Raw genomic sequence first — 20,031 nt, 5'->3', positions numbered from 1 at the left:
TCTATTAATAATAGAATGACTCAATTATATATCTTACACCAGTCGTACCTAACTCCATCGCGACTTTTCAGGATGGGTCGCTTCCAATCCTCGGAATGTTTGAGGTGTCATACAATGGAAGCAAACTTTGTACATATGGTGTGGGGATGCCCCATTGTCCTTTCATACTGGTCTGAAGTCACATAATTGCTAACATGCTTAGTGCAAATTCCTGTTCTTCTTAGTCCATCTGTTTGTTTATTCAGGGTGCTAGATGAGGAGAATTGGGGACACTATGTTAGGATTTTTCTATGTGAAACACTTTTCTTGGCTAGGAAGGTGCTGGCGTTACATTGGATGGGAGGGTCAATCCCCACTCTCAGAGCCTGGATTGACCTGGTGAACTCGGTCATCCCATATGAGCGAACACTTTATCAAAACAGGGGCTGTATGGGCAAATTTGATAAAATCTGGGATAGATGGAATTCCTCTCATCTCACTATATCGGGGAGTGGAGGCTCGGTACCACCGTGACTGTTATAGTTGGGATCTATCGAGATGTATTTATGGCATCACATAATATTCTATAATGTACTAGGCAGCGTGTTAGGTTGTAGTTTAATTAGATTGGTAGTGCTTTTGTGATATGTACTTTCAAGATATAGAGCTTGACAGTGCTTCTGTTCATCTGTTTAATAATTCATTATCTAAGCAGTAACTCATAGACCTGTGAAACTAAATTGTATAAACAATTTAATGTGTGAATTGCTATTCACTTACAATTATTTTGGCAAAATGCATGCGTATTATTTTGGTGTATGCATAAATGTACATGTGGTTTCTCTTTCTTGGTTAATAAACAAATTAAAAAAAAACAAAAAACTATGTGGTACCCCTACAATGGAACTCTCTACCCCAACATATCAGACTCGCCTATCGTGGAAACCTTCAAAAGGAACCTGAAGACCTACCTCTTCCGATAAGCCTACAACTTGCAAAAACCCTTGTTCCACTATACCGCTGCATGACCACCTCTACCCTCTCCTACTGTATCCTCACCCATCCCTTGCAGATTGTGAGCCCTCGCGGCCAGGGTCCTCTCTCCTCCTGTACCAGTCGTGACTTGTATTGTTTAAGATTACTGTGCTTGTTTTTTTTTTTTATCATGTCCCTTTTCATATGTAAAGCGCCATGGAATAAATGGTGCTATAATAATAATAAATAATAATAACAACTCTGGAATGCTTCAACGATTCCCAGTGATTGAGACTTTTTTCGTGACACATTGTACTTTATGATAATGGTAAATTTAGGTCAAAATTAGAGATGGGCAGACCCCTGGATGTTTGGGTCTGACCGGCTCGGCCAAAGAGTTGAAAAAAGTTTGGGTTCGGGTACCAGAACGGTACCTGGACCCCATTCACCCCCATGCTGTCTGACCGGCAGTTATGATTTCACCGCCGATCACAAGCAGTGTTTGCCACGCTGTCATGCACATGACAGAGCGACAAACACCCAGGGTTCAGAGGGTCAAACCCGATCAGTTACATGGACTTCCTGGCGAAGTCCATGTTCGTTGTCAGTGCCCGAACAGTGGGTGGGGGGGCAGATCGGAGGGGAGAGGGAGCTTCCCCCCTGCCTTCTAAATGCTGCAATCGGAAACCTAATTTAAAAAATAGGTCATTTTCTGATGATAGCTTTATTAAGCGATTTTACAATAGGATTGGATTCCTTCCTTGAAGACAACATAGGATAGCAGACCTGTCTCTATGCTATTAGCTCAAACACCATTCAAATATTATGACTCAGGCACTATAAAATAATAACTAGTATGAGCCCTCTGCTTTGCCAAATAGGTATCCGCACAGCACATCAATCGCTGTTGATATAGCAGGAGGAAAGGGGTTTACATCCCTCATGCATGCAGCAAAGTCAAACATGAGCCAGCTGTATGCTTTCAGGTCTCCTATTAAACACATAATAATATAAAACGCAAAACAATATATAATTTAATTTTTGTATTCAAAAGATGTATCAAAATCTTGATTAATTTAGATATATTAGTTTTTACCAAATCTATGTCTTGTATGAAACTGACCTAAATTCTGTTATTTCTAACAATTTCAGTGGCCTTAAACAAAATAAGAAATGTCACAGCTGATCTTCAGGAAATACCTTGCCATCCTCTGCACAGACGCCGACATGTTCCCCACCTTCATCCAGGCTAATCTGATTGATCTTCACAGTGCTCTGAAAAAAAAAAAGAAAAGAAAATGGAACAATCAAACACATTTTTGTGTTATTAATACTCTAAATTACTTCATATGTGCAAATCTTTTTTTCTTTTTTTGTTATTTTCAGACTTTATTCCTATAGGGAATGTACCAATATCAGCATTTATGCAAAAGTGGCAAATTAATTATCTACATGTTTAGCAGTACTTGTAGGTGTGAGATATCAAATTAATTGCCATGCATGGACACAAAATCATTACAAAGCTTTGGGCAAGTCTTACACTTAACATGGATGGGATCGCTGGGACATCGTTAGACAGCCCATCAGCGATCAGGACCAACGATCAAGCTGGTTTCTAATGTAATCATCGGGTATCTAATAGCCGCGTACACGCTGGTTTCCAAGGTAAACATCAGTTATCCAAGAGCCACTCGGCTCCTGGATACCCAATGTTTACATTAGAAACCAGCGTTCAGCGTCGCTGATCGCTGGTCTCTCGCAGCCACATGCTGGCAATCGGGAGACCAGCGATCAAAAAATGGCCCAGGCCGATCAAGCACGATCAGCGATACCCGGCAGGGGGGCCGGTCGCTGATCCCCATCACACACAGCGATCTTGCTGGCGAGATCGCTGTAGCGTCACAAAATCGGCGATCTCGCTAGCGAGATCGCTGTGTGTGACGGGGCCTTTAAAGAGTGCAAATATCTTACACTTTTCATAGTCATGGATTATGTTTTATTACTGGAACCACAAATGAGTAAACCCAAACGCTGATCAGTTTTTATCATACGGCCCCTCAATGGCAAAGCTTAGATAGCCCCGTTATGGAGAACAATGCGTGGCCAAAGGGAAGAGAGTTACTGTATTATGTCTAATGTGGACCTAGGGGAACAAAGCATGATTCGACCTGTCTCTTTTTACAGGGGTGTCCCCAACTAATAAACTGATATATTCATGGTACATTCTGTGATTTGTGGAGATAATTTAATTTTCTTGATGTGTATGCTGAATTATCATCAAATAATTGGATATTTTGGTAAGTTTTTCTTCCCATCATTGTAGTGTTTAAGCATAAGGTTGGGAAACAGTCTGCTCAAATTTTTGTCATTACTTTTACTCAGCATAAAACCAGACTGATCTGCAAGAATAAATTTGGACAAGACCTTACTGATGTGAATGGCCAAAATTCTAATATCATTGTTAAGGAATGAGATAGGTCTGTAAGAACCACAATCAGCGAAAGTTCTTCCTAGACTTGATAATGACGATCACCAAGGCCTCTTATAGGGAAGCTTGTAGTTGGCTTGTTTGCAAATTTAAATTGCAAAGTTTAAGCAGTTTAAAGGGTCAGGAAATGTATCTTTTTTGTACCAGGGGGCTTCCTCTTGGGGAAAGACTGAAAGAGGTTATCCACTATCCCTATCTAAAGGAAGTAGTCACGTAAAATAATAAAAAATATTAAAATTGTCCGGAGCAATTATACCAATTGGTTCTGCTAGAGTTCACCAGGCATTGTTTTGTCAAATGAGTTCTTCCACCAATCGGCAACCACAACCAAATTTGGGACAGAAGAAGTGAAAATGCAGTAGATAAATAACGTCCACTGAATGTTATGCCAGGTGATCCCAGCAGCCAATGTCATCCGAGCCCCGGGGCCGACATAGCTGGAACATTTCCCCTGCATGAGGTGAGTATATGTTATTTTTGTTGTATAAGGGTGAGTGCTTCATTTAAAAAGAGGTCGTTCAGGCTATATTGGTTATGGCAACTTTCTCCTCAATCAAACTTTCATCCAACAAAGTTATAGTTTCAAGAGACAATGTTGGAAAGGAGATCACATCTAAGTAATCTGCCAATTGATCATTGGATTGGGCTAGTTTAGAAGTATATAGGGATAGGTAGAAATCTGCAAAAAAATTAGTTGATAACTAAGGTAGGGCACGCCCTCATTCATCCACGGGTGGATATTTGGGACAAGCAGATCAATAACCCATGCCAAGGAAAGGAGTCTATTTACAAATATCGCAATAGCGAAGCATCAACCTATTTTCCACTTTTAGGCTGTGTGCCCAAGTAAGCGTTTTTTTCACGTTTTTGAAGCGTCTGTCCCGGTCAAAAGGCTTCAAAAATGCATACAAGAAGCATCCCATTCATTTTAAATGAATTAAGCACTTTTTGTGCACATTGTTGCGTTTTTTACCGTGAAAAAACCCTATGCGGTAAAAAACGCAGCATGCTCAATTTTGCGGAAAAGTCCTCGTTTTTAGCTATTTTCTATGAGTCAGAAGACGCATGGAAAAAAACGCATCAAAAACGTGTGGTTTTTGCGCAAAAAAAGCGCAGAAATAAAACGCGCGTTTTCTGGGAAGGAGTTCGGTTTTGAAGCAGAAATTTTCTACGTGGGCACATAGCCTTAATCCTTGACATCAGTGAATGGGGGGAATAGACACCTTTACATGTCAGATGCCCTTACTGGGAGGAGAAGCAGGGTCCAGCCTTAAGTATATCCCATGCTGGGAGGTTATATATCATTAGACTTCCATTTGACTCAGGCAAGAAAGCACTGTGTATGCCTAACTAGGGGTCTCTGTCATTACAGGTCGCCAACTGTGAACCCCCCACAAGCACACTCCCCTGTTGACTCCTTGGGATCAAGGCTGAATTGCGTCAGGAGGGATTAAGAGTTATTTTTAAGGTAGTAACAGAGCAACACTTGGGTAATGCAAGCAATCACACGTGGCACGACAGAGGTTATTAGTAAGCATAAAGTCCACACTTGCTCTATGTATAGTCCCTGTGTCACTCTCTGAACTGTGAAGCAATATCACTTAGAAAAAATGGTTTGATCTCACCAATCCCATGTAAGCACTGATAGATTAGAGCACTAATACATAGATTTTGCTTATGTTTCCTATGGACACATTCTGCTACACCATTTGCTAGTATAAGAGACCTCTTCAAGGCTATTATGTATGAATTTTCCTTTCCTTTCTAGTGATTATACCAATTTTCACATTCCACAATTTTCATTTAAACTGGCATCAGAGGTGGGAAAAGTTAGACTTGTTTAGCTCAGGAAAAAGATGTCTCAGAGGAGATCTCATTTATGTGTGGTTAACAGAAAGGACCAGTATGTGACTTATTCCTTCCAAGGACCGTAATACTAAGGACCAAGGGGCACTCATTACAGGTGGAATAAAGGCGATTCCGGCAGCTGAGCAGGAAAGGGTTATTTACAGTTGGAGCAGTCAGACTGCGGAATGCCCTACCAAGAGGTAGTAACAGCACACACTATAACAGCCTTCAAAAAAGGGCTGGATGATATCCTCAATACACATAACATTGTCGGTAATAGCTAATTTAGTGACAAAAATTAACAATTGGTGGAGATAGGTTGGCCATGATGGACCTAGGTCTTTTTTCAACCTATGTTCCCTATGGTTAGTGACAGTTACGGGTGCAGTGTATGTGTAGTGTGTGGTTGTAACTTCAGGCGCTAATTCTTCTACTATTAGATGGAATCTGCAGGCAGATTTAGCCAATTAATCTGAGAGCAGCATAATGTAGGGGCAGAGGGGGTAATTTTGATAAAATCACTGTTTTATCAGCAATAGATATCATTATAGGACTAGTAAACCTGCTGCTTACAATTTGAAGGTTCCTAAAAATCCTCCTTATATTGATCCTAAGTGACTTGTGTAGGATAAATCCAAACTGATATCTACTTCGCCACTTCAAAAAAATGTTTAAATGGTAACTTTACTATCAGACAACTTGCTGCCATTAGAGGGAAGCTGTCACATCCAGACACATAATTTACCTGCAGATATAGGAGTAATCTATAGGTATACGATGCACAAATTATAGCATATAAATCACATGTTGCAAAGCCAGCTGTCAATCAAAGTGGCGTGGAGCGATTACAGCACACTCAGGATAGTGTACGCTGTCGAATGGCTCTGATGACTGCGAGAAAGAATAAGACAGTAAGACGCCTAACAGGATTTAAATGCCATCTACCTATAGATTACCTTTATAGCTGCAGCTAAACTGCATTTCGGGACGTGACAGGTTCCCTTTAAATATAAGATGTGCTGAACAAGCAATATGTAATTCACTTTATTTCAAAATTCTATAGTTCTCCCCCCTAACCTCTCGAAAAACATCAGTCTAAAATCCTGGTTACTAGAAATCACCTTTGTGCCTCATTTTCTGTACACTACCTGTTGTGAGGTGTAGCCCGTCTTTAGTGTCGGAGACACTAATAGGAGGACTATGGGAAGTGAGTGTGCGTCTTACTAAATAAGTCTATCTTCTCCTGCTCTCCTGTCAAACTAAATACAGGTATAGTATAGAGATGGGCTTTTACTTGGCAAACAATTGGACAATGGCAGGTGCGATACATGTTGAGACGTGGGGTCCACATAGTAAGCTGAAGATATTGATCCCTTTGAGCATCCACCAAATAAGCAACAGGAAGGATCAAGATTTCGTCAGGTTAACTGGAAAATTTTTTTTACATTAAGATATTGGAATATATTGAAAACTAATTTCACATGACACCACCTAAAGTTTGAGAATGTTCTACTGAGTATAAAACAAGTATAAGATCCTGGATTTGGAATGTATTCCCCAGTCTACTTAATATTTCCATATCTACCACCTGGAGAACCTTTAACACAGAAGAGAATTCGGCATGAAAACACAAAACTTTAAGCTAGTATCTGTACTGGGCAATTTTCTTTGTTAAGGTATCATTGAAACTCCAGCAGGATCCTAGGAGTGACCTGCAGGCAACAATTCAGGAGGGAATAATGAAGGGGAACGTCCGTACATGTAATTTCCCAGAATTTAAGCAAAGGTAAAATATATAGTATTACCATTAGAATATGTACTGTAACACTATATGCAGAAATGGTAGAAATAACTGGTAATGACCTTTTAGCTTCCAAGCGTCTTCCCTCAAAGATGTGCTCATAATGTAAGATTTGGAGCAGAAATGTTCACACTATGATTATACTGGGTATGGATGACTAGCGGTATCCCCCTATGCTACACGGATCATTACAGGATCTGCTTTAACTGAGATTAATGCATTTTAGCAAATCGGAAAAAGATAACCCCCATCCATTTAGAAGTTGTACGCTATGTCCTATTACAGGGAACTACTGAATGAGTTTTCTTCTGTATTACCATTTTTTCCCTTTCAGAGGTAAAGATGTCCTGGAGGTTTTCATCCAGCTTTATAGCATATATAACATTAAGTTAAAAAGCCCTTCTACATTTCCATAGTCACACTCTCGTTGTCTGACCCCATCCCTAATATTTAGTAATATATTAATACACTGCAGAAAACTATTTTCCATCCCATCCACAACATCTAATAACTTGTGTGCGTTAAGGTTCTTGTTCCACTCGGCACCTGTTACTTCTCATTTTCCTGAAAAAAAAAAGTAAAGCCTGTAGTAATCCAACTTGTGCAATATTCAATTACCTAATGTAAAACGCTGGAAATAAATACACTTAGTATAGATTCTGTCAGCTCTTCAATTAGGAATAAATTTAAGACTTGTTCAGGAGGGCTCTTTTAATTGTGTCCTTTTGTGGAAACTCCGTCTCCCTGGAGGATCATCACCATTCTGCTTATATTATCAGTCCCCCAATGGTGAACTTGAGAAATCAATCCACTAATGTATAATTTGTAAAGCTTCCCTTACTAACAAATGGATAATTGATTCTTTCACAAATGCTGCATCCCAGCGGAACTGAAGCAGAATGGATAAGAAACTGGAGAAGGGAAAGCACTTTAAGGCTGAGACAATGCAATATGAAAATGTAAGTAACTATTGGTTTGCCAATAAAACATAAGAGTAATCATCAAAACCCAAAAAATCCTATAAAACAAAAATAATCTTGCAAAACACCATAAAAGTAATCCTAAAAATCATCACAACAGTAATCCTATTAATCATAAAAGCAATACTGAAAAAAACATAAAAGTAATCCTAAAAATCAACACAACAGTAATCCTATTAATCATAAAAGTAATACTGAAAACACCATAAAAGTAATCCTAAAAATCATCACAATAGTAATTCTATTAATCATAAAAGTAATACTAAAAAACACCATAAAAGTAATCCTAAAAATCATCACAACAATAATCCTATTAATCATAAAAGTAATACTGAAAACACCATAAAAGTAATCCTAAAAATCATCACAATAGTAATTCTATTAATCATAAAAGTAATACTAAAAAACACCATAAAAGTAATCCTAAAAATCATCACAACAGTAATCCTATTAATCATAAAAGTAATACTGAAAACACCATAAAAGTAATCCTAAAAAACATCACAATAGTAATCCTATTAATCATAAAAGTAATACTGAAAACACCATAAAAGTAATCCTAAAAATCATCACAACAGTAATCCTATTAATCATAAAAGTAATACTGAAAACACCATAAAAGTAATCCTAAAAATCATCACAACAGTAATTCTATAATCATAAAAGTAATACTGAAAACACCATAAAAGTAATGCTAAAAAACATCACAACAGTAATCCTATAATCATAAAAGTAATACTAAAAAACACCATAAAAGTAATCCTACAAAACAACACCATAGTAATCCTAATAATCATAAAAGTACGGTAATATTAAAAAACACCATACAAAACATCACAAAAGTAATCCTAGAAAACACCCTAAAAGTAATTAGAGGGGCTGAATTGGGCCTCTTTACTCTAAAATGTACACAAGATGAAAGATGGTAAAATGGTAGATATTCCCCAATTTGGCTGATTATTATTATAGAACACAATCTGACCCACTGTACGCTAGTCTAATGCTTACTATAACGTAATCAAGTGTAATTTCTGATTTCTTTCAGCAGTTATCAGCTAAAACTAGGATGCATGTCATGACTGGCCAACTGCAGCAAATCATTTGCCACGGTAAAGTAAAAACATTTTGATGCCTGAAACTTTAATTTCTAGACTATATCTTTTATCCGCATGATTATTCTGATATATCAATGATTGGATAATTTTACATAAAAATTGAATATAGCTGATGAACCATAAGTATAATTCCAGCTTAGAGAAGACTTGACAGTTCTCCTAACTTATATTTTAGCAAATACTTATGTGCTCCAAAATATAACAATCTAAAGGAATTTTAATCATTTTATATTAAGTTGGAAACTGGGCAATCCAACTCCCTTATTGACCCCTATGCCTGTTTTCACTTTCATGACCAGGCCAAATTTTACAATTCTGGCCAGTGGCATTTTATGTGGTAATAACTCTGGAACACTGCAACGGATCCCACTGATTATGAGAATGTTTTTTTCTTGACAAATTTTTCTAAAGTTAGTTCAGTATTACTTGCATTTAGTTGTGAAATAAAAATAAAAAGGAAATTTGTCAATTTTCAAACTTTTAATTTTTATGCCCTTAAACCAGAGAGCTGTATGTCACAAAATTGTTAATAAATAACATTTCCCACATGTCTACTTTACAACAGCACAATTTTTAAAAACAATTTTTTTTTAGTTAGGTAGTTAGAAGGGTTAAAACTTGACCAGGAATTTCTAATTTTTCCAACAAAATTTACAAAACCATTTTTTTTTTTAGGGACCACATCACATTTGAAGTCACTTTGAGGGGCCTGTATGATAGAAAATACCAAAAAGTGACACCATTCTAAAAACTGCACCCTCAAGGTGCTCAAAACCACATTCAAGAAGTATATTAATCTTTCAGGTGCTTCACAGGAACTGAAGCAATGTGGAAGGAAAAAATTAACATGTAACTTTTCAGAAAAATTTTATTTTAGACCCAATTTTTTTATTTTTACAATGGTAATACGAGAAAATGGCCCCAATTTATTGTGAAATTTCTCTGGAGTATGCAGATACACAAAAATGGCTAAAAACTACTGTTTGGGCGCACAGCGGGAAGGAGCACAGATTGACTTTTGGAAAACAAATATAGCTGGAATTAGTAAATGCTATGCCATGTTTGGAGAACCCTTGATGTGTCTAAATAGTGGAAACCCCACACAAGTGACGTCATTTTGGAAACTAGACCCATCAAGAAATGTATCTAGATGGGTGGGGAGCACCTTGAAACCTCGGGTGCTTCACAGAAGTTTATAACATAGAGCCGTGGAAATAAAAAAAAACAACTCATTTTTACCACAAAAATGTTCTTTCAGCCTAAAATTTGGCATTTTCACAAGGTAACAAAAGAAAATGCACTGTACAATTCCTCCTGAGTACGCTGTATAAGAGAAAACAAGGGCGGGGGCGCAGACATAGGGCTTCACCTGGTATAAATCAATTAAAATATAAAAGTACTCTGGAGTACTCACCCTTTATGGGTTGTGTTCAGACACAACCACTCTCAACGTTTGTTGCAGTCATATAGCTGCTGCAGAGCTCGTGCAGGTGGACAGAGTTGTCTGTACTGTAACCTGAAGAAGAGGTGCGGTTTGTCACCTCGAAACGCGTAGTTTCTGTAGTACATATAATAAAGAACTTGAAAGATTTATATGGATTTCTGAAGAATTCTTATCACTAAAGCAGCGCGGATGCTCAGAAGTGCTTTTCTTGGATCCTCAACTTATGATCCTGAGTATGCTGATAACCGATACGTGGAGGAAAATTACTGTTTGGGCGCACGTCAGGGCTCGGAAGGGAAGTAATTTTGACTTTTTGAACGCAAAATTTGCTGGAACAATTGGCAGATGCCATGTCGCGTTGGAGAGCCCCTGATGTGCCTAAAGAGTGGAAACCCGCCACAAGCTACCTCGTTTTGGAAACTTGACTCCTCAAGGAATGTATCTAGATGTGTGGTGAGCAACTTGAACCCTCAGGTTCTTCACAAAAGTTTATAATGTTGAGCTGTAAAAATTAAAAATCACATTTTCCACAAAAAATTTTTATGGTTATGGTTTGCGGGTGCATTGACCCAATGGCAGAGTCCCGGAGGTGATATAAAATCAGAAACCACCATAAGTGACCCTGTTTTACAAACTACAGCTCTTAATTAATCTAAGAGTGGAACAATAGCGCCCCTCTTCCCTGGGTGGGGGAAGAGAACAGATGGAGGGCTAACTCAGGAGATAAGGCAAGGGTGGCGGCCCCAGCAACTTCACCTTTAAGAGTATCCGGGGAATACGGCGAGCTAGGGCGCCCCCTAGTGGTAGGGTCAGGGAAGTAGCCTCTGGTCCCGGGTCACCCGATAGCTGTGTCGTGACATTTTTTCACAAAGCACAGTAAGCAAAGTTATTGTTAATATACATTCTAAGTCCTTCAGTCTTTTTCAAGTACTATATGTGCTAAAACTACATTCCTCAGCAGCACTTTGCTTCTCCTCAGTGCTGCACACTCCTCCCTCTCTTGCATGCTCCTGATGAGCCACACCTTTCTGAGTTATCAGCAAGCTAATCTGTGCACTCTCTACTCCTGCATAGTTTGCTGCCTGACACATTTATTTTTTCAGGCATATACATCAGTATACCTGAAATTGGTTTTACGTTATTGCTATCTGGTTTCTCTCATAGCTCAACTTTCCTGCACTTCTCCACAATGGAGCCTGTAACTACGAGGCAGTGCACAGCGGAGCTGCGTTTGTTGATAGGTGCTGACAGATCACTGATATGAAACTGCAAATGCTGCAGGATTCTGCCATATGCATGGACAGAGCAGCATTAGCAGTTTTGCATCACTGATTTATCAGTAACAGGTAACAAACAACAAACAGAACTCACCTTGTATCTCAGCTCTGCACTGCATAGTTAATACATGCTCCATTGTGAGGTGCAGGAGAGTTGAGCTCCGTTAGAAACCAGGTAGCGATATAAAAAGAAGCAGGTTGTTATACCGATGCAGAAAGCAGAAGTTGAAACTGGTCAGGCAGGATATGGTGCAGGATCAGACAGTCTTATTCTAAAGCTAGAATGTGCTGTGCCCGAGGTGGAAGCAGAGCAGAGCTATGGAAAAAGGCAGCGGAGAGACTGCAGAGCAAGTGATGGACCCAGGACCACTGTAACCATAGCATGATGGCTCCAACGGCAAGGTAAATAGAGTCTGGAGATTAATCATTTGGGTGGGTGGAAAGGTGATATGTAAAACATGGGTCAAGTTTACAAATTAGTTCTATTGGCACAAAGGATGTGTATATTATAAGACCACAATGTGAATTTGAGAACAATTGCTCAATATGACCAAATTGATGGTAATAATAATTAGAGTTCAGACGGCCGTTCTATAACAAGCCAGTCACACCCGCAAATTTCAGTCGTGACCAACTCCATCTGCAGATCCGGGCCCTCGCCTATCACTGACTTGCACGAGTCTGCTGGTCTGTAAATTGGACCACACTGGTGCATGTTGTGATGAAAATTGTTAGTGTGCACAGACACCAATTGTTATTGGATCAGTGTACCATCCGGACCAAAAATACAGCCATCTGAACCCGGCCTCAGTTATAATGGACCCAGAAAACACGAGGCTCGAGCCAACTGTCCGAGGTGAAATGATCGCCCCCCCATCAGTTTGCATTAGCGCTTCTCAACAGTCCATGAAAAGGCCGCACAACCAGTCCTCAAATAATTCCGGTGAGCCAAGGTAAATGCATTGTTAAAACCGGAGTGTTCCTATTACAGAAGGATTTTCATGGAGTAAACCGAGCATAATCTCCTAATTCAGATGAGACATGACGATTTAACCTTTAATGGCTTAAGACGACTGTAGGACTTTGCTGGACTTTACAGACTGCGACAACAAAAGACACTTTTCACGTTCTACTGCTGAAGCCTTCCATAGAAAGTGCCAGGCGGGATCAGTATTATTGTGTGCAATAATAAAGATATTCCAAATTATATCGAATCTCAATGCAAGCATTTCACCATTGTGCTTTAACCTCAAAACTCATCAGTGTGCGAGGGCGCGTTCACTCCCATTATGATAACCACAGTCATTCCAGAGTTAACGGCGTTTCCGGAGATCCTTGGAAATTTGGCACCCAGCATTTTTCAGAGCACTAAAGCTTTTAGACACGCTACATAAACAAGTAATGCTCATAGTAAATGTGCGAAAAGCAAAGCTGTGTTTAAAATGTGTTGATTCTATTTATCATTTCATTTGGAAACATTATTTCCAGCCGCTGTTTCTAATCTAGGTTACAATAAAAAGCAAATTCCCCACTCCAAACTTATAATAATGCATCACCAACTCCCCTGACAATAAACACATTAGAAAAGCAGCAGCACGGTTTTTCTGGACGTCAATAAACCACATTTTGTGACATAATTAACCTTGGGTCGTGATGTCTAAAGGCTAAAAATAATGCAGAAAATAACACATGTAACCGAAGCCGCTAATATCATCCATTACTCTGTATGCAAATATTCCTTGATGCCATCAGATCTGGGATTACAAAAGAGTGATCAAAAAGACAGGCATTTGTCTAGATTACCTCTTCTAAAAGGAGTCTGTCAGCAGGTTTTAGCTACCACATCTCAGAGCAGCATAATATAGGAAAAGAGACCCTGATTCCAGTGATATGTCACTCACTAGGCCTCTTGCTGCACTTGTGATAAAATCAGTTTTATCTGTTGCAGATCTACTAATTCTCTGACTGCTGAGCTCTGTATAACCCCTCCTTCACTGATAAGCAGCTGTGTACACTGTGCATAGGCAGAAAGCTGCCAATCAGTGGTGGAGGCGGGATTACACAGAGCCAGGAATATGGGGGACTACATGGCAAACCGTTTCCCATTCCTCTAGATATAATATCCTAATGATAAAACCGTGATTTTATAAAATCTACAAGCAGTTCAGTAAGTGACAAATCACTGTAATCAGGGTTTTTGTCACTACAAAATGCTGCTCTCAAATTAAGTCTCAATCTGGCGACACACTCACCTTAATGCATATCAGTTTTTTCACTTAAAGCCTGAAGAAAACATGGTGCCACAGCCTTAATGCCACATGCATTATAGCTGATTTTGGAGTAAATACAGATTCTCAGGCTCAGTAAAGTGACATCTTAGGTGTTTAAACTTCCTTTTTTCCTACTTTCAAGCAGCCCACCTTTCTTTCATGCCTGTATGATGTTTGAAAGATAGGAAAGCAGGAATCAGAGAGACAAAAGTTCCTTCTCCACCCCCTGTAATTGGTCCAGGTGTCTCAGATTACACTTGGCAACAGACACTGGTCAGCAATTTAGGTTAGAAGGGGAACAATTAGTGGGTAGCACTATATAGTGAGCTTTGATGGTAAGACTACATCATTTTTAAATTAAATGGTTTACAGATTGGTTATTCAGCACATCTCTATATATAAATCTGAATGTGTATGTATCACCAACCAATCACGAAGCAGCAGAGTGGGACACCAACCAATCACGAAGCAGCAGAGTGGGACGCGGTTGAAGAGCAGGGCTGAGGACGGATACAGCAGGACAGTGCATGGAGAGCGGGGCCGTGAGGAAGACAGTCTTCAGGACAGGGGCCGAATAGTGCCGGCACCCTCCCAGCTTTGTCCCGACTCAATCGGCGCTCCCCGTCGCCAACTGCGCTAACCCCCCCCCTCTCCCCTGCAGCTTCCCGGCCTAAATTTAGTCCCCGGCTTCAACAGCGCTAGGCCACGCCCCCGCAGGCCGCCCAAGAACACGCGCTGCAGCTCCACTCTAGCTCCGCCCACCCGCAATAGCCACACCCTCCGCAGGCCGCCCAATCACATGTGCTGCAGCTCCGCTCTAGCTCCGCCCACTACGTCCAGCTCCACCCACTCCGGCCGAACGAACAATCTGCGCACCTCTCTCCTGGTCCCAGCATCACCACGTGTGGTGCATGGAGTGGGGCTGTGGAGGAAGGAAGACAGCAGGGCTATAGCGCAGAGTTCTCAAACACGCGGGCCGCATGCGGCCCCTGAGGCAGGCATCTGCGGCCCACGGTGCACCACATGTCTCACTCCCTGAGGCAGGGGGAAGGCATGCATTCTGGAGCTGCGATGGCATTGGCTGTTCTGTGTGCACACACTGCACAGGACCTGTGATGAGGTCACAGGAGGGGGAGGAGTCAGGGATCACATGATCAGGGGCCTCAGTGTGCAGGACGGACGCTGCTGTCTATGTGCTGGATGTCATGGTACTGGATGAAGGTAAGTTTATGCATGGGGTCAGGAGGGGTTTACAGGGTCGATGGAGCAGAGCCCTATGTGTTCAAGGTGTATGGAGCGGAGCCATGTGTGTACGAGGTGTATGGAGCGGAGTCGTGTGTGTACGAGGTGTACAGAGCCTTGTGTGTATGAGGTGTACAGAGCGGAGCCCTGCGTGTACGAGGTGTACGGAGCAGAGCCCTGTGTGTACGAGGTGTATGGAGCGGAGTCGTGTGTGTACGAGATGTACGGAGCCTTGTGTGTATGAGGTGTACAGAGCGGAGCCCTGCGTGTACGAGGTGTACGGAGCAGAGCCCTGTGTGTACGAGGTGTGCGGAGCCGCATGTGTACGAGGTGTATTAAGTCTGAAAGGAATGTGGCCCCCCAGCTCAAATTTTTTTTTATGTGTGGCCCATTTACTCTGCCGAGTTTGAGACCCCTGCTGTAGAGGGAGAGAGCGGGAGAGCAGGCCTGAGAAGGAAGTGAACGGGGCTGTGGACGGAGAGAGCGGGAGAGCAGGGCTGTGAAGGAAAAGAACGGGGCTGTGGAGGGGGAGAGCAGGGCTGTGAAGGAAGAGAATGGGGCTGTGGATGGAGAGCGCGGGAGAGCAGGGCTGTGAAGGAAAATAACAGGGCTGTGGACAGGGAGAGCAGGGCTGTGAAGGAAGAGAAGGGGGCTGTGGAGGGAGAGAGCGGGAGAGCAGGGCTGTGGACGCAAGAGACCATGGCTGTGGAAGAAGAGAGCCGGGCTGTGGAGGGACGCCGGGACATGGATGTAGAGCACGGCTGCAGAGGGATAGAACGGTACGGCGGGTGGAGAGCGGGGATGTTAAGGAAGACAGCGGGACCCACAGTTAGGTATTATGACCGGCAACGCCGGGCTCTTCAGCTAGTTGTCAAATAAAATCAAGTCATCTGAAAGTAACATTTAAAGTAGATCCAATGCAAATGAAGTAAATAAACATATATTGCGAGGCAAAGTGGTCAGGAGGTCTAAGGGCAAAAGCCAAAAAGGTATGCCATAAACAGAAGGAAGAGACAAAGGCATAGTAAGGTAATGTTCTGAGATCAGAATAACAGGAGGACAGCGGATCAGAGCAGAAGGGGTTAAACAGACGGTCAGAACGAGGTCCAAGGTCAGGCAACGAAAGATCTACAAATAGAACACAAGGCACAGAGAGACAAACCACATAGTAGCTGAATGTACGTCTACCAGAGGTTTGTGAGTAATAGTCCAGTTAAGTAGCCTGGCAATTACCTGAGACAGAACACCTGGAGACAGCCAGCGTCTCCTTGTCTGAAATTGGATGGCCAAGCTATCAACCAACACACTGACCGATCAGCACACTCCTGTACCAGACTGGACGACTGAGTTGTCAGTAACTGTATCCCAGACACATAAGGAGTGGAACCGTGACACAAATGCAGTAAAATTACAGTAATCTAAACCTGCAGAATGTTTAACATTATGTGTTAATTCACATTGTTAGTACCATACTGTGTGACCTATGTTTTTTGTGAGTCAGTTCTTCCCTGTATGCTTCATGTTGTGATGCTTAAGATAATGGTTTTCTCAGGTAAAACTTATCATTCTCCCTAAAATGGGTGAGTGCTAAATAAATCTGCTGAAAGCTGAAATCTGCAACAAAAAAAATATTGTGTTCCAACGAGATCACCTAACTGCATTTTCATGTAATAGTACATGTCGTTCAGTATAGGGCATGTATGGCGTAAAATTAAACGTATAAAAACATGGCAGAATTACAAGATTATTTTTATTAAATCCCTCATCCCAAAATAAATTAATGAAAAATTTTGGCTCTTGGAATATATGAATAAAAACTGGGAAATAAGTAGCTTAGTCCAAAAGGCCAAAAATAGCGAATCCCAAGTTTAGAGGGGTGCTCCAATGAAACATTCATGTAGACAATAGGAAAGATGGATCTAAAGTTGCGCTGCCAAACTCCCACCAGAAGACGAAGGAACAGTGAAGGATATTTAGAAGCGATTTTTATTTGTCAAAGCATTTCGAAGCACACACTTCTTCATCAGGACAAACCACTATATTCCAATCAAACACTCATGGCTTATGCACAGGAGTACCACCTTTTTCCTCAGCTTTTAAACATTTTAAAGGAGAGTGCCACACAAGAGCACCCCATTAAAGGCAGATGCATTGGGCCTTGATAGTAGCCGCTTTTTCCCTTATAAAGGAATAAAACCTTTAGGAAGGTGGCCAGTTAATATGGCTAACATATTTTATATGACATTTTCTAATATGTTGCATTTGCTTGGATTTAAACTTCTAGATTATGTGATGACTAATCAGATGATAAATTCCATCCCACTTCACCAGCTTCTTAGTAGTCACAGCCACAATCTTTATACCCCTTCCTCTTTATAACGGTCATTCCTACAATCCCCATCACATGGACATGGATCCCTTCAGCGACACATATATTTAAAAAAAAAATTCTTAAAGGGAACCTGTCAGCAGGAGTGTGCACAGTAACCTACAGACAGTGTCAGGTTGGTGCCGTTATACTGATTAAAATGATACCTTGGTTGATGAAATCAGTCTTGAGCTTCATTTTAATCCTTATTTTTAGTTTTTAGCTAATGAGATTCTCGTGCCCTAAGGCGGGGCTAGATGTGGTGCTCTGATTACATATTCATAAGGCAGACTGCTGACAGGTCACTGATCCCTCACTCAAGCAAAAAAGGAAGCACACTGTAGCGCCAAACCATGCAAACATGAAAAATGAATAATGAATTGCATTACTGCATTAGAAGTATGAAAAATTGAGAAAGTTTAGCGCATAAAATGGCCAAGTTATATGTACCTGGAAGCCACGTTAAGGCATTTCTCATTTTCCAGGTCCCTATTCTATGCCAATCCTCACTAAGACTGTAGTCTCCATCTGAATGGGAATACACTTAGGGGTAAAAAAGAATTCACTAATTATCCCCAAAAGAAGCGAACCAACACACCATATATATAAAATATTATTTTATTGAATATCAAAAATATTCCAATTTTAATAAAAATTACAGACTACATAATACCTTACTCATAACATACCCCAACGGGGAAAAATGCACAGACCATGAACACGGATAAATAATCCTTCTATTAATAATCATAATATTCCTGTACAATCCATGGAATAAGGCAACAAGACCAATATTATAATAATCCTAAATAGGATATAAAGAGAAGCCCCTAATCTAGATTTGGTACGCTCCCGGAAGAAGCTAGAGGGCGAAACGCGCGTCGGGGCGCGGGGATCTGTGCACAGGATTATTTACACCTGCATAATCCGGTCTAAGGTAATTATCAGTTTGATAGCTCTTCTACCTTGTCATTTTATGTGTCCTAAGTTTATTTTAGCCCATGTTGTATCGGTGCTTTTCACAGCGGGGTTAGATTAATCCTCCCCGATTTTGTCGATATGAAGGCTTTATATGGTGCTGGTATTATGTCGTATCTCTATAACCTCATAGGATTTCTTATTACCCTGAATTTTTATATTTAGAGTGAGACTTATGATTGCATACTATAAAACTTAGTGGCGTCTTATAACAGCAAGGTTAGATTGATTCCTATTTAGGATTATTATAATATTGGTCTTGTTGCCTTATTCCATGGATTGTACAGGAATATTATGATTATTAATAGAAGGATTATTTATCCGTGTTCATGGTCTGTGCATTTTTCCCCGTTGGGGTATGTTATGAGTAAGGTATTATGTAGTCTGTAATTTTTATTAAAATTGGAATATTTTTGATATTCAATAAAATAATATTTTATATATATGGTGTGTTGGTTCGCTTCTTTTGGGGATAATTAGTGAATTCTTTTTTACCCCTAAGTGTATTATTGTGTTTGAAGTGCCAAAAATTGATCTTAAGGACATTTTTAGTGTCTTGATCCATCTGAATGGGAACCTATGAAAAATCCTCTGTCAGGACTGAAGGTAATATCTCTGTGGAGGGGAAATGGCCCTGGTTTGATTAAAACCGCCTGCAGCTAACAGGTGGAGTGCTCAGTCAGAAAGTAAATGAATACAAATTTCAAAAACTGACCGTCACATCCAAGCATAAGCATAGTGTGAACAGGTGCTTAACCTAGAGTCACCAACTCATATAAATCAAGCAAAAAAGGAAGCACACTGTAGGGCCAAACCATGCAAACATGAATTGCATTACTGTGTTAGAAGTATGAAAAATTCGCAGGCAGGCACCGCCATTTTGATGAAGTGACATGTTTTTTCAAATGCACACATTAGTATATTCATTATGCAAACTAAGGGGCGGGTCACTGAGGCATCAGTGACCTGACATCAGTCTGTATTCTGAATATCTAATGAGAGAACACATACACCAACCCCACCTTAGGGCACGGGCATATCTAACTAAAAATAAAGAATAAAAATGAAGAAGCACAAGACAGATTTCATCAACCAAGGTATCATTTTATTCAGTATAACGGCGCCGACCTAGCACTGTGTGTAGGTTACTATGCACAACCCTGCTAACAGGTTCCATTTAAATATTTGATAACAAAAAAAAATTACTTTTATACTGAGTTTCATTAAAATTTTTGCAGTTTGCCTTCCATAGCCTGTCAAATAGTA

At 40.5% G+C, this 20,031-nt stretch overlaps 1 protein-coding gene across 2 annotated transcripts in view; it reads right to left on the bottom strand.

Annotated features, from left to right (window-relative positions):
* VPS41 (VPS41 subunit of HOPS complex) overlaps positions 1-20,031 on the bottom strand; it is a 397,695-nt gene that overhangs the window by 253,214 nt on the left and 124,450 nt on the right. For both annotated transcript variants that reach the window (XM_073549967.1, XM_073549966.1), the window contains one exon: positions 2,155-2,229. In XM_073549967.1, coding sequence (XP_073406068.1) covers positions 2,155-2,229 — 75 coding nt within the window. The remainder of the gene's footprint in view (positions 1-2,154; positions 2,230-20,031) is intronic.

The sequence above is a fragment of the Dendrobates tinctorius genome, unplaced genomic scaffold (assembly GCF_039654945.1).
Source record: "Dendrobates tinctorius isolate UK_male_01 unplaced genomic scaffold, ASM3965494v1 ptg000162l, whole genome shotgun sequence".
Classification (NCBI taxonomy): domain Eukaryota; kingdom Metazoa; phylum Chordata; class Amphibia; order Anura; family Dendrobatidae; genus Dendrobates; species Dendrobates tinctorius.
This window is presented reverse-complemented; position numbering and strand designations above follow the sequence as displayed.